General features: G+C 41.3%; 1 protein-coding gene across 3 annotated transcripts in view; it reads right to left on the bottom strand.

Moving 5' to 3' along the window:
• vaspb (vasodilator stimulated phosphoprotein b) overlaps positions 1-16157 on the bottom strand; it is a 36192-nt gene that overhangs the window by 5331 nt on the left and 14704 nt on the right. For 2 of the 3 annotated variants that reach the window (XM_080889779.1, XM_080889781.1), the window contains exons 2-8: positions 7877-8048; positions 4862-5042; positions 3567-3633; positions 2184-2296; positions 1043-1311; positions 692-834; positions 472-523 (exon numbers count right to left, since the gene is read on the bottom strand). In XM_080889779.1, the coding sequence (XP_080745905.1) occupies positions 472-523; positions 692-834; positions 1043-1311; positions 2184-2296; positions 3567-3633; positions 4862-5042; positions 7877-8048 (997 nt within the window). The remainder of the gene's footprint in view (positions 1-471; positions 524-691; positions 835-1042; positions 1312-2183; positions 2297-3566; positions 3634-4861; positions 5043-7876; positions 8049-16157) is intronic. The other variant, XM_080889780.1, reaches the window with a different exon arrangement.

Genomic DNA, 16157 nt, shown 5'->3' with positions numbered 1-16157 from the left:
CGGGGGACCCGATCCTTGGGGTGGACCAGTTTTTGGCGCAGCGTGTTTTGGGGTTTAAAAGCCACAGAGACCCGGTGTTTAGAAAAAATGCGTCTCAACTGCTCCGATACTCCTGACACGTATGAGAATTTGCACAATTAAAATTAAGGAACTGACCTCCCAGCCCATTGTTCCTTCAGTGGGCTGGTTTCAGTCATTATGCAAATGCACTGTTTATAATATTTGGGGAAACCTGCAGTCAGCTGAGACTGAAGAAGTCACTTGGATGAGTGACGAAACGTTTCTCCCACAAAACGCTAAGTCCAGATGAACAGAATCAACTTTTTGGAGATTTACTCTATTGGATGATTGAGAATGCATCAAGACATAAATAAGGGCTATTTGAACTATAAAGGATGCAAAGCTACTTTAATAAAGTCCAAGAATAAAATTATCATTACAAAAACAATTTGACAAAAAGCCGACCCTCACATTATCTTGTGGTTTCACAGGTGGCTTCTCTCCAGTGTCTGCAGCTTTTCTCCTGATAAAGGAAAATAAAAATACTAAGTTTAATAATCAAGCAGAAAAACTTGCAAGAGCTGACTGAATATAACGCATGTAATAAATGATTATTGATCAAAAGACAAGTGAAGATTGTAACTAGTTAATATAAAACCTTATGTGGCTTCAAACCTGTGGCGTCACCCACCTGCGTGCCAAGATGGCACTCATTTCACCCATCAAACCCCCTCCTCCTCCTCCTCCTCCTCCAATGGATGCGTTGCTGCTGCGGGTGGACTCAGTTCTGGAAACTGGAGTTGGAGTTGGAGGAGCAGACGGGCCATCATCCTGCTGAGGGCAGCAAATAGCAAAAGGATGGATGGTGGTGTCACAGATCTACATCTCTAAATAACTCTTAGTATTGTGTCATTACAACAGCGGAATATCCAATTAGAATAATGAGAGAAGCACATGACAGATTGAGTGATTTGTCAATTGTATGCTAACAAGGCCTTTAACAGCAGCGGCAAAGTAACAGTCAAATCTGGCACATACACACCTTGGATACTTTGCGGAGTTTAGCTCCTGCAAGGGCAGCCGCCAAGCCCCCTCCTGCCCCTCCTCCCCCACCGCCAATGCCATTTCCGCCACCCGAAGTGGGCAGGGGTGGGGCCGGGGGAGGTCCTGTGGGAGGTGGTCCCGGAGGCGGGGGGATGCCAGCTGCTGGAGGAGGGGCAGGAGCTGGAGGAGGGCCAGGGGGTGGAGGAGGAGCCGGTGGAGGAGCGGGGCCTCCAGTGGCCAGTGGAGGAGCTGGAGGGGCTGGAGGAACTGGACAGAGAAGGACCATCAGTTTGCAAAGTATTCAGAGAAGATTCACACCAATGACAGCATGACGCAGGTAAACAAAATTCAAAACAATGCTTAGATGGCTTCTGTATGATACAGAGGGCATGACTGATCCTCACTATCTAAAACTGTCAAAAGCATAAACAGAGCATAGAGGCAGCACCTAAAGCACTAAAACAGCTCCTGCATCTAAAAATTCCAATTTAACTTAAACAGCTTGATTGATGCTCCATGTCTAGTGGTTTTATATTTTTCTGCGTTGGACAAACCACTTTTAATGTCTGATTTAATTGTGATTTGAATGCTGAATTTTCACTCTGCTGGACACTGGAATTACCAGCAGCATCTTATCTGCTTCCCAATCCTATAAGCACTTGGTTTATCTGGAGAGCATCCAGCAGCATGGTTTTGTACCCGGTGCAGCTGCACCCCCTCTGTGACTGCTTGTGGATACAGACACTCCAAGACCTTGATCGACAATTCTAATATATGATGTCTGATGTCAAGAAAGACGCGGCACAGATGTTGAGAGCACAGTTCTCGACGGTGTTGTGCATGAATCATTTACTATTACGGTTCAGAATTAGGGACAGCCTTCAGATTTTCCATCAACGTTTAAAAACAAAAAAACAAAAATTCAGCCAGTGAAAGAAAAAGTCACAACCTCTGTCTGACACGACCCTGTATCAGTCTTAAAATCCCCTGTTGTTTTTGGTACGCAGAATGAATTCCAGCTTTCCCTTCAGGGCGATCACGTGCTGCACATTTATCTGAGTATAACGCTGAAACAGAACAAAACTGAAGTGTATTAATGTCAAGTGGTGTTATGTTGACCAGCGCAGGTGTTTCCTGACCTGCAGCAGCTTGTCTTTCTCTTTCCAGCCTCTCTCTTTCCTGCCGCTCCCGCTCCTGTCTTTCTCTCTCCTGACGCTCCCGGTCCTGCTGTTCCAACCTCTGCTGCTCCAACCTGTGCACAAACAAACAAATCTGTCACATCTGTATGTGAACACATTTAAAATAAACCAAGAGCAATTACCATAAACTGGCCCACAATTAAATTAAAGTCTGAGACTCAGAAAGCCTTGAATCATGTGCAAGTGTCCTGTAGATATCTGAATTATTTATGCACCAGCCGCTGTTTCAGGGCAACTTCTAACATTTCAAACAAACAGTTTTATAAAATCTAGAGAATTTGGTAAAAGGACATGAGGTGAATTTCACTTTTAATTAGTCTATCACTAAAAAGTCCACAGCTGGTCAAAATGATCCAATGCGAGTTACCTCGGTTGGCTACATCTCTCTCCTCTCCCCAACACATCTGCCACTCATAACAGCTGATTACAGAGCACCACACATACACTGTACACAGTGTACACACACTAAAGTGCAGAGCCACACACATGCCCGTAATCACACATGATGTCAAGCAGCGAGCCAAGGAAAGGGTGAGGGGCGATCGCATTCATGTCTGTTATTCTGCCTCTTTTCACAACTGCTGAACATCATCGATGTTTACAGCTGCAAATATTACCCACAAACACCTGCATCTCTGTTGGACTTTTAAGGTTTTAGAAGCTCCCTGAGCCTCAGCGCGCCACTGGATAATGAGACAGCCAGGCAAGCAGCAATGCCGATTATAAAATCCACCTAGACTCTGATCTTTATCACCTTTTAGTGTAAATAAGATTAAAAGGTTAATGCTTAGTCTATGCGAGTCCAAGTGTCTCGCTGATGGGACAGGCTGATGGAGACATGGCGGGAAAATGTAAGCAGCATCCACTTTACTGTCTTTTTAACCTTTAAACTACACGGGCTGACTAAGGCTTTAACAGCGTCAGCGTCAAGCTAATGCCATCAAATCCTCTGCATATGCGTGTGTGCCCTAACCCTGCCAAGTGGACTACTGCAGAGCCAAAACAGCTCGACTTGCTATTGATTGTTATGCAACTGAACCCAGGAGATTGTTTGCATCAGTTAGAAAACATACACTTCACATGGCCGCACAGTACCGTAAGCTCACATAAGAGGTAAACAAAAAAGAATCAGAAAAAATATCTGATTATTAAACAAACAGTCATTTACGACCAAGCTGAAACCTGGAAATGTAATCAGAGTTATCAGCTGAACCAAGCCCAGAAGATATGCAAGCGGAGAAGCAGTAAAATGCGACCAGCGGTGGATTACAACTAGCAAAGTGAAGAAGGCGGACTGCATTTAGCAGAAAGTCTTCAAGGTACCTCCGCTGTTGTTCAAGCTCTTCAGGAGAAGGCCCATTTGACATGGGGCGGGGGAGGGTAGCATAACCTGCCAAAACAGAAAATAGAAAACATTTGTGATGATTACTATGAAGCAATAACTCCTGACACGCTCAAGTTTATCCAATCTGTGCTTTTACAGACGTACACACTTTTTTATATCTGTGCTGTTGATACTGTACAAAGTCTGCAGACAGTGTGGACAGCCACGATATGACACACAGGGACCTCAAATGGGTGGTGCCCACTAATCAAGCATTTACAATGCTACATTTTATCAAGTATTTTTCATGGCTCAGCGACACAGGATATACAGAGTATTCATTTAAATAGCCAGCTGTTGTAAATAAGCAGAGGTAAGAACAACACTGACTATGAATAAGTGCTGAAACTGTTAAAAATGAACACATTTTAAAAAAAACAAAACAAAACAACAACAGAAGTTCTAATTATGTGTTCGATGAATACCAGGATTCCTTCTGAGGAAATATTCAAACTATTTTCTATTTAACAGGATTGGATGGACACGTGTGGACTGATGTCTAAGAAATAGTGTGTTTAACTCTAACAGCCACAGTGTAGGACGCAGCTCTATCGCAGGTCCTTCATCCCAACAGCGGTCAGACTGTACATTACACACAATAGATACCTACAAAAATAAAGGTTTACTCCCACTGCACTTTATGCACATATGAAAAATATGACAATGACAAATACTTATTGTATATAGCAACCATTTGTAAATAGTAGAAATGACACTTGTATCATTTTTTTTCCTTATTTAAAAATAAATAAATAAATCCAGTGTTGCTGTAACATGTGAATTCCCCCAGTGTGGAATTAATAAAGTCTACGTCTAAATGACAAAATGTGATCTGAGTGAGTAATTTTCATGCATTTACACCAACTCTGTGCACAACTGTAGCCAGCACAGCAGCACGAGGCCAAACAAATAACATTATTTGACTTTTTTATATCTACCCAGCTACCCTGTTTGTTGTACATCACTGTGAATCATACTCATCACTTGAAGGAAGCTTGTTAGCAAGGTGTTTCATGCGGTCCAGGGCGGTGTTAATATCAGCTCAATCACATGCCTTTTTTCTCTAACTGATTGACAAGAAACACATATATAACCTCTGTGTGGTGTTAGTATAATGTTTACCATGTTCTGGCTGATAAGTTACCACAAAACAGGAAGTTGTAAGTTTGGGACGTTTTCATTCGTGCTGGAGTCATAAGCAAAGTCCATGGAGTAGCTACAGATGCTAATTTACCTGCGTCTGCCATGGAGTTGAGGACCTCCAGAGCGTGGCTCATGCCATTGGCAAATAAAGCAGCATCCTCCTTGCTGCCAAAGTTGAGTCCCCAAACTTGTCGGGCATCCCGCCACTGGTGAAAATTAGGTGTGGCCTGATTATACTTGAGGCCTCTAATGATTGGACAGTTTATAACAACCTGAGGAGGAGAAAGAGAGCAGAGGAGTTACAAAGTCGTTTAAAAATAAATTATATATCCAAAACAACTTCTAAAATCTCCACAACCTAATATCCCTGCTTATGCATAACACGACTGTATCTGCTTAAATGTTTGTGGTATGCTGGTACAGATTCCAACCACCAGGTGGTGTGAAGCTTATGGAGCTGGGGAAAAACGTTCTGGGTTTGAGTGTTTGCCTGAATGTGCTGACATGCCATTTCACTATTTGTTTAACAGCCTCTGGATTCCACAGAGGAGAGGGGAGGATAGGAGACCCTGTCACAGGGGGGCAGCATGCACTGAATGTAAGGGTAGCAAGTTCATCTGCCACTGTAGACATCATCATCATCATTAAAAATAAACAAATACAACTTCAGTCTTCCTGTTTAAAAATAGCAAGGTAGTGTGTAGATGCAAAGAGAATTGCATCACGAATCAGGATAAAAGGAATCAAGTAAAACCTGTGGCATGATGAAAAGCCTTAATGCCGCAGGTTCCACTTGTGCTTTTTAACTCGTCTTAAATCACACCAGGATGCATAAAACAAGCGTGACACCACAAAGACACTTCTAAAGACACCACAGGCACAAGAAAAAAGAAAAAAAGAAAGAGGAGAACATGAAAAGGAGAGACAGAAAATTCTCATTTTCTTCCTGCTGCTCTCATTAACCACAAGCCTAAACTCACTTGGATGTTTCCGTCAGACACAAATATAGAGTCCTTACTGGGTATCAAACTACGTCCTAAATTGTCACAGGAAATGGCTGAACAGGCTAACTATCTCACAGGAAACATCTTCCACTTTAAGACACGTCTCTGGGGAACACTTCAGAGTGCTGAATGTTTAAAGAAGGGGAGAGAGAGAGACACTAAGACGGGCGTATCAAGAACAGACGCACCCAAACTCAGGCTGCCCTGCTTTGTAACATGGAATCGGTTCACCTTTATCAGCTGGGGAGTCATAATCTGGTGATAACCACAAAGACACGCCTTCATTATCCTCTGCTTTGAGCACTCAAAACTGAAGGAAGACTTTCCTACATGTTATGCCAAAGGCATGCTGACAATGCACAAAAAGCAGCTTTGCATGTTTGCGTGCACCTCTCGCAAACTGACAGTAATCAAAAGCATGAATGTGGTGGAAGTGCTCTTGCTTAAGACAACAGTTGATTCAAAGCTCAGCTCAGCAAAATCTGTAAGATTAAAAGCACTGAAAGGAATTAAAACACATGCTTAAAGATAAATAAGGTAACCCAGGGCCTGTTTATAAGTGTAGTTAAGAGCAGCAAGTGTTTGGATAAACGGCTGCAAACGGCGTGAAGCAGTGATCGTGCTCCACACGCAAACTTAACGGATTCCCTGCTCCACCTTTCATCAGGTTTCATTAATTCATTCTGTGCCTAAAAGTAAATACTTCTGTCTGCTAGGTTCATGCGATCATATTTGCATCAGTGTTTATAAAATAATGAAAATTCATAGTGTTTCTAATACAGTGGCTCCCCACAGAAGCCTTGTTTGCTCCACCCCTCCCCCTTTCTGTCTCTCTCTCTCAGACACACAGACATCAGAGAGAAACTATGAGGAAACTAGTTAGACCATACACTGACCGGCCACTAAGTACACGTGATCAACTGCTAATATCTAGTCAGCCAATCTCATGGCAGCAACTCATGTACACATGGTCAAGATGACCTGCTGAAGTTCAACCCAAGCATCACAATGAGGAAGAAAGGTGATTTAACTGATTATAAATGTGGCATGATAGTGCCGCACAGACTGGCCTGAGTATTTCAGAAAGCTGATCTATGGGGATTTTCCCCACACAACCATTTATGGGGTTTACAAAGCATGGTCTGAAAGAGAAAATGTCCAGCGAGGGGCAGTTCTCTACAAGAAGATGTCAGAGGTCAGAGGAGCAGAGCCAGAGTGCTTTGAACTGATAGGAAGCCTGTCTAAAGAGCCATTTATTACAACCAAGGTATGCAGAGAAGCATCTCTGAACCATTGAAGCAGATGGGTTAGAGCAGATGACTGCACCAGGTGCCACCTCTGTCAGCTAAGAACAGGAAACTGAGGCTAAATTTCACACAGGCTCACTAAAATTGGACAACAGAAAAATTGGAAAAATGTCATCTGATCCGATCTTAGGTCTCAGTGGCATAAACAACATGAGACTGGTTCCATCCCGTCTTGTAGAGCACCTTTGGGATGTGGTGGAACAGATGAATCCCATTATGGATGTGCATCCAACAAATCTGAAGCAACTGTGTGATGACAAGTTAGCATGGACCAAAAAAATCTGAAGAATGTTTCCAGCACTTTGTTGAATCTGTGTCATGAATAATTATGGTAGTTCTGAAGGCAAGAGTTTGTATACTAGCCAGGTGTACCCAATAAAGTGGCCAGTGAGTGTAAATAACTGCAACATAAGGTAGAGTCTAAAACTGCTCTGCAACCAAACAAGGGGACAGAAAATAGGTTTGGTTGTGATTTATTATCCTTCCTGTGGCTTCTTGGATGGGCAGAGGGTTTAGGGGGGAGGGACATAAACAGCACAGTGGTAGACGATGTAAAAATGTTCTCAAGTGCTTCTAATAAAACTATACTTACAGTAAATACTCTCCATATAACAAACAGATACAGTTTAGGGTATCATTTACAATGATGTCAATGAATGGGCACCCAGTATTCTCACTCTTGCTTACTCAGACACCTTTAAACAACACAGACGCCCACAGGCCACATGACAGACACTACACACATCTCACAAAGCCAGACACTATGCTAAGCCTGCCCAAAGCTGGCAGATGTACCTGCTGATCTGTCTGCATCTTGCGTCCCACTACCCTAAAGGCATTGTTGCTTGGGTTGTGATAGATCTGCACCCTGCTGAAGGTTTGGGGTCCGGTGCCCGCAGGAAGCCACTTCTTATTGCCATCGTCATAGATCATCACAGTGGCCCGAGCCTGGCAAATACTTGATTCACTGAAAAACAGAGCACAAAGAAGAAATCATCAACATTCGTTTACAGCATTGCTTAGTTGACTCTTTAAAGTCTAAATAATCTACTTTTTGTCTGACTAGTACTCAGGCTTGTACTACCACAAGTTCAGCATTTCAAAGGGATCTTTCTGTTAACTTCATTTACCCTTATAGCCAAATAAAACTGGTTATTGACTCAGTAACCCAGGGTTCTAGTTACAAATGGGTTCACAGGAAGGAGTGGCGCTAGCAGCATCTGGCTAATCACGAACACAGTGTATTGGCAGCATAGGAATAGCAAAGTGTAATGTTAGAAAAATTTAAAACGCACAACACAGAATCAAAGCAACACAGGTGCTGCAGGGTGAGTGTGTGTGCCAGAGGAAAAGCAGTGTTCAGTATTCAAAGTGCTGTATGAATGCATGCAAGTTTTAGCCAGTAAGACTAGAAAGAGCTCAGATATGAATAAAGTTTAGCCTCCTTGAGGGTAAGAAGGAAAGCCAGCAAAATTTCCAAATGTAATTAGTTCTAATTAATGCTGATGGAACAATGAAACTGTTGTAAATTAATCTGAGGCCAACAGAGGAAAAAAGTAATAAAGCTGGATCTGAGAATTAACCTACTGACAGTCAGAGAAACGCAAAGACTTCTGACCTTCCTATTTCGTATACAGAGGTCTCTGGGGTCTTGCAGGAATGGTGATGTTATGTACACACTGTCATGTACACAGTGATTTCATACCTGTTGAACATAATCTGCTCCGGAGCAGGTTAGGGTCAGAGTGCGTTACCATGGTGATGCCCCCCAGTAAGAAGTGATCCACCTTCACACTACAGAAAACTTCAGGGTTAACTCCGGGTTACCTAGATAAGTTGAAATCCTGCTTTGTAATATAGACATCTGGCAACTAAGAGTCGATTTCTGCTCTTCCAAGCCGGAACAAAAACACCCACTACATGCTGCCACAAAAACGAGGAAGAATTAAAACGATCCAAAGCCAAATTAAAGTACAGCCACAAAAATTAAACCACAGGTCTTTATAGTAGCGACGGCAACTTCAGCCGACAAAAGCATGAAAAGGTCTTCGTGAGCTCTGCTGCAAACATGTTTGTACTATAGAGTGTCATCGGAGAAATACACTAGACTGTCGTTTTTAGGGATGTGACAAAAACAGATACTTCAGTACCAAATCGATACCAACATCCTGAAACTGTGGAGGTACTTGTTCTTCTAAAGGTACAGCTGGGTACCTAACATACTCTAGATGCCTTAAGAGGAAACTCAGTCCACAGCAACAGTGTTTCATTTGTTTTGTTTACGTTAGCAACATGTTCTATTAATAACCTGAAATGTTTGCAAAAATGAAAAAAATTAAATAAAAATTTGGAAACATTCATTTGTGTTACTGCTGAGAATCAAGGACAATTAAGCAAACTACTAAAATTTCAGTTACACTGCATTTTTTGTATAAGGACAAAGAAGAACCAATATTAATTTATATCATATAAAGGCTGTGTGTTTTATGTGGGATTCAGCGTGAACTGCGGGAGGAACAGGAGAGGCCAACGAGGAAAGCTGAGGAAGAACTGCAGACAAATGAACGAAGAACAAAGTTTTTAGTCACGAGGGCCAGTCTTTCAAGACAAACCTAGTCTCATACTCACTAACCTACAAGGCCAGATTAAGAACATTTCAGTGTGTCCTAGGTTTCAAAAAACCCACAACACTAATATAACCAGCTTTGTTTGAGCTTCAAACGTGTCAGAAAACACACTAAACTGGAACGACAATGTCCTTTATTCACTGAAGTCTTAACCTTTATTTGCAAAGAAGCTGAAGTGTACATTCCTGTCTAAAAACTCTATATATTTTGTTAGAAAATGGGAAATAAGTACAAACATAAATGGAAATACAGAAAAAAAAAAAGTTTGTACAAGTCTAATAATCTTGAAGTCAGTATTTGTCAATTTTGGTATGTCAACCCTTATTTTTCAGCACAGCCTGAAATCTCTTAGGCAGCTTTTGTTCATTTAACTAGTCTTCAGGAATAGTCCTCCAGGCTTCTTGAAGGACATTCAAAGGTCTTGTTTGGATGTTGGCTGACTTTTGTTCTGTTCTCTGTCAAGATGATCCCACACTGCTTCGGTAATGTTGCGGTCGGCGTTCTGGGGAGGTCAATTTATGGCTGAGAGTGATACATTGTGTGTTTTTCTATCCACATCCATATCTTTTACCACACTGGCAGTGTGTTTGGGATCATTGTCATGCTGAAAAATGAAGCTGTGCTAATTAGAGGTTTTCTAGATGGTACTACATGGTGGATAAAAAAAAAATGAAATGAAGTGAAAATACTTTTCTACATTTATAACCATCCAACCATGGCAGAGCCTGCCTCTAGTGCAGGGGTGGCCAACTCCAGGCCTCGAGAGCCGGTATCCTGCAGGTTTTAGATGTGTCCTTGATCCATCACAGCTGATTTAAATGGCTAAATTACCTCCTCAACATGTCTTGAAGTTCTCCAGAAGCCTGGTAATGAACTAATCATTTGATTCAGGTGTATTGACCCAGGGTGATGTCTAAAACCTGCAGGACACTGGCCCTCGAGGCCTGGAGTTGGCCACCCCTGCTCTAGCACCTCTCTCGTGACCTCCATACCTACCTACAGCAATTTGAACTTTTTGGGTCATTTGGTATACCCCACCCATTCCTCCCCGTTTTTCTTCTTTAGTTGATTCTTTAAAAATCAACTGAAGGCTAGATTTCCTACTATTTCTTAAAGGACCTGACTTTCAGATACTGTTTAGATAGAAGTGGCAAGCCTTCAAAAACCTTTTCTTCCACCTGTTCAGTTTCCTCTGATTTCTTTAATGACATACTGCACACTATGCTGAGCAACGTTTTAGTGAATAACTCTTTGGGCCTTTCTGGAGCAAAATTACTATTTTGTGTTATTGTGGCATTTATTTCAAACATTAAACTAAAGAATTATAAACACATTATGTGTTTTCGCAACAGGATGCTAGCAACAAAGAGCCTAAAGATATATTTTACAACTGGTTCTTTGTTCTCGGTTATCTGTAGACACAAAACTGGTTCATGTTTTGAGTGTGGTGTTTCTATGCTGAAATGATTCATAGATCAGTCTTAAGTGACTGAACAAAGAACAAAAATAAGAACAAGGAATGAACTGAAAATGAGTGAAAAAGCCGCCAATGTCAGAAGAAAAACCCGGAGAATATTCCACATTAACGATATCCACAAAGTCTAACGTCTTCAAAGCGACATAAAGAAATCAGTAGCCTACACGTGGGAAGAAAAAACAAAACAAAAAACCTAAAAATGCAGTATGGTGTTGATAACTGCTTGGATAAACAGATTAGTTTGATCCCAAACAAAACGCAACAATGGAAGCCGACAAAGACGGGAAGTTGTGCCGTGCTCTGCCAAACAGACGAGTCACTGGAATCTTCCACCTGCTTTCCATCAGCCTCCACCTCATCACACTTTGGAAGAAAACAGCCACATGTGCGCTGACATCAGTGGTATTAATAGGTTTATGCAGACAGACAAACAAAAAAACAAAACCATGTTTACTCAGGTATCTCGGGTAGGGCAGACGTGTTTAAAACAGAGATCTTAGAATAAACAAATATTCCTTCTCTACACACATATTTGCTTTTTCCTTGTGTATGCTGATAACATTGGACCAGAGTAATGGCGTAACATTTAAATAAATACCACTAAACACTGTAAAGTCTGTATTCATTCATTTAACTGTAAATCTTAATATATGCATGTTAATGTGCATGCGTGTCTCAGCTTAAAGCACAGCAAAACAGAAGAAACCAAAGTGTCGATAAATGGTGAGTAGAGGAGTTGTGCAGATGCAGAACAACAAAGGTTTTACGATCCCTCCCCCTCCTCTCCTTATTTTCCCTGCATGGTCTCCCTATAGTCCCCTAATCCATCTCTTCCACCTCTCCCTCCATCTGTCCCGCCCGTGATACAATCTGCTACTTCCTGTGACACAGCACCAAAGCCCAGCCCACTTCCTGTTGCCAGCAATGCCTAATAAGGACTCATCCAGCCTGAACAATGGATGCATGCATGCACACACGGAAGAAGAAGAAAAAAAAACAAAACAAAACAAGGCCATATATATTATATACCTAATTATATATTATACGTTATGCAACTTCATAAAAATTCAGTCCATATTTACTAAAGAACAGCAAAAACAAAACAAAAAAACAAACAAGGATAGTAAGGAGCCAAGCATTAGGATTTCATGAGTGATTAAGTGTCTGGGATTGTGGACTCCAACCAGGAACAACTTGAATTTTTAGGCCTGCAAATATCCCGAAACAGGAGGATGTCTGGTGCAAACAGTGTGTAAATTAAACATGCGTGTGTGTAAGTGACTTCACGACAGCCACGCAGCTTCAGGTTTGCTGTCAAACTTCAAAATGCCTTCCTGTTATTGTGTTATTTGGCACATGTCTTACAATAACTGCGCTGATATTAAATGTTGGCTCACTCTTTCCAGAGTGACTTTTTGTTGTCTGTGCTACCTGTAGTCCTGTAGACATTTGTGTGGGTGTTATCTGTCTGGGGAAAAAAAAAAAATAACAACAGAAACCCCTTCTTAAAATACTGGGTTCAAGTCAGTCACTGCAACTGTGCATATTTTTCTTCCTCTAAGGTTTGCAAACATCAGTTAACAACTAACAGATATTTTCAAACAGGTTAAAAGTTCTAAAAAGACATTTTTGCAGTGTCTTGTGTTTCAGAGACTAAAGATGCAGTTCTATCATATCTGCATGTACATCAGTCATTAAGTAACAAGCATGTGCATTAGAGGGGCATAGATAGGTCATGAAGTGCCTGGGGATGGGAATCACTGGGAATTATTTTGAACATGATAGTACAACTCAAAAGAGAAAAAGAACAAAACAAAAAAATACTCCATTATTTAGTAACTATTTATCATCACTTTTACTTCCCGTTTCTGCCTTATCCCTTCATAAATCCTTCCTTATAATTGTGTACATATATTTAGTTTGGTAACACGAGTAACACACCAAGAGATACTTTTTTTTTTAAATAATATGTTTACATACACATGCATACACATATAGCTATACACACACAGTGTGTGAAGAGTGGATAGCGGACAAGAGCACCCAATCAAAGTCCTTCCTCCTCCTTCTACCCTGCAAAAACCATCATTTTGTTCTACATTTTAAACCCGAGTTGTGCTGGGACAGTGAGTAATGAACTTCAGCAATCTGTTCCACAACGTCACTCCACATACAGACATGCAAAAACTTTTTAACATTGCACAAACACAGATGTTTTAAATCGAATTCCCCGCTTAACCGGATCCTCCATCTCTTAAAAAAAAAGAAAAAAAAGAAATGTAGTGTATTGTCAGGAAGCAGGCCGCTTATTGCTTTATACGTAATTTGTGCAGCATGACAAAGAACATCAGTGAGTTTTAATAGTTGTGACTTCAGGAACAGTGGATTTCAGTATTGTGGATTATCGTTATGGCACTTTAAAGTGAACATTTGGAAGTATTGCCCCAAACCTTTGCACAGTAATTCAAATACAGTGACATCTGTTGGTGTCAGTATAGACAAATTCCCATTTAATTATTACTTTTGTCCTCAGCAGCCTTCCTGTTGTATAGGAGTAAGTTGGCAGCCACTTGGCTGACCGCTGGGAGCCAAGTGGAGTCGAGTCCCCTCATTCAGACTGATGGCAACACGCTGGCAAACCTCTGACAATCACTCTGAGCTCGTCAGTATCATGTTTTAATTTCAGCTTAAAGCTCAAATTAATAACAGAAATAACATTTTAATAACAGCTGACAAAGAATGGATTTTACAAACATTTTAGTTTTACTAAGTCAACTCATCAGCAATGAGCATGCTGTTGGGATTGCAGGGCAGTTTATGGGAACTGGGAGGGGACAGAGACTTAGGACTGGGAAATTGATGCATATTTAATGGCAGAGAAAGCAAGGGCTCAAGAGTGAGACTGAGAGTGAGCAGCTGCATTATTGATAGAACTACGGACACTGAGACTAAAAAGCATGTGTGGCAGACACGCGCATAAAGACAGACTTTCACACACCCTCCCCACCTGTCAAGCTGCCAACACATCCACCTGTGCTGACCCGCCCGCTGGGTATAACAGGCTGCAGTGCAGAGGGCTCGCAGCTGGGTCTGATCGGACTGCTTTTTAGTGCTAGAATAAAACCACAACAGGCGTGGTCATAAACAACCTATTCCTGTCCTTCCTTGAACAAAGACCACCAATCTAGTGAAGCTGAATGTAGGCAAACTAACCAAGTACAGATGATTTAAGAGGTTTTCTCTTAAGCACAAATAGGTCACCGACTGCTGCTCTGGGAAGGATTTAAGCCAACAGCCTCAATGCAAGAATGGACTTCACCACAGGAAGTGATCACCTGACTGATATGCAAATTGCTCATTTATTGCAACACGGCTGAGTCCGTCATCGCTTCTCGTTGGAGCCAGAATGAGTGCCTCATCCCCTCTGTGGTTTGGCCTTCTTGGTGAGTTAGGGGTTAACAGGAAATCACAGTGCACGGCTGGGGCACACGCCGTCTTGGAAATATCTGTATAAGGCTATGCTCTCAGAGCTTTTCTCCGAACGACAAGTACAGTCAGGCCCAGTAGCTCCTTCTCTTCCCTCCTTCTCCTCCTCTTTACCTGACCCTCCTACCATGCTCCTCAGTCATTCCTTCAACTGTTTCAGTAGGTATAAAATATGCCTGCTAATGCCACTTGGTGGTATCCTTGCAGAAATATCTCTTGCTATATATGTACATGATTTGGGGATATATTAAATAGTCTTGTCTAGACACTAAGTAGGGAACCACATTTCTGTCTCTGCATCCATCCCTTCTAATTCATCAGGCATCTCCTCCAGGAGTTCATAATTCCACAATATGAAAAGCTCATTTCCCTCCCCAAACAACTACAGCCAACAATCTCTTTTTAATGATGTTCATCTTTGAGTTATTCTTGCCTTCAGGAATAAATGCCTTTCTCCGTGGCGTACAGACTGCAAACAAGACAAGATCGCATCTCACGGAACACTTGACCAGATATGAACCAACAATTTTCATTCAACTTTGTGCTGCATTTTTTAAACCGTTTTTTGTACACCTTTGGGGAGGTGATTCACACACACAACCCACACACAAAAATATATATGAGAAACAGGTGTCGCATACAAATTAGTAACCCTCAGGTGGCTTTGCTGTACCTTAGATGAGTAAACTGTGAATCATCACTTCTTTTTTTATTTTTTGCCCACTATAAAACGTCACATTGAAACCAGACAGAGAATGACAATAAGTCACTAAATAAAGTCTGCATTTAACCAACCCACTTCCTCCTTCTCCCTTGTGGCCTTTTTGAGAAGAACACAAAATGCGTTTCACAAATGATATTGTAAAAGCAAGCAGCTATTTAAATGCTTGCAACAGAAGAGCACCACTTACAGCCAGCAAATCTCATTAGATGATTAGAATGTGGTGAGATTATCTATATCTATCTATCTATCTATATATATATATATCTATATATAGATATATATATCTATATATATTCGATACAGTGCTTTCGGTTCGGTACGCATATGTATCGAACAATACAAAATTTGTAATTTATTTTATCAACTTTCCTTCTGACGATGCTGTCTGTGTTGAGCGCTCAGTGAATCTGCGTACGACTACTCCGCTAGGCTGCACTGTCGAGCGCAGATCCACTGAGCGCTTAACACAGACAGCATCAGAAGGAAGAGCGCAGGGCAAGCTAGCGAGACAGAAGTTAAGCTCTCCTTGCAACATGGCAAATTGAACCTCCCCCACCCTCATTCAGATGTGACGTATGACCCTGAAGGAAGGAAGGAAGGAAGGAAGGAAGGAAGGAAGGTAGGTAGGTAGGTAGGTATGTGTATATATATATATATATATATATATATATATATATATATATATATATATATATATATATATATATATATATATATATATATATATATATATATATATATTTTAGGGGTGCAACGATATTC

Source organism: Rhamphochromis sp. 'chilingali' (genome assembly GCF_963969265.1).
Source record: "Rhamphochromis sp. 'chilingali' genome assembly, chromosome: 8".
NCBI lineage: Eukaryota > Metazoa > Chordata > Actinopteri > Cichliformes > Cichlidae > Rhamphochromis > Rhamphochromis sp. 'chilingali'.
The sequence above is the reverse complement of the archived record's forward strand: the minus strand, read 5'-3'. Positions and strand labels throughout refer to the sequence as shown.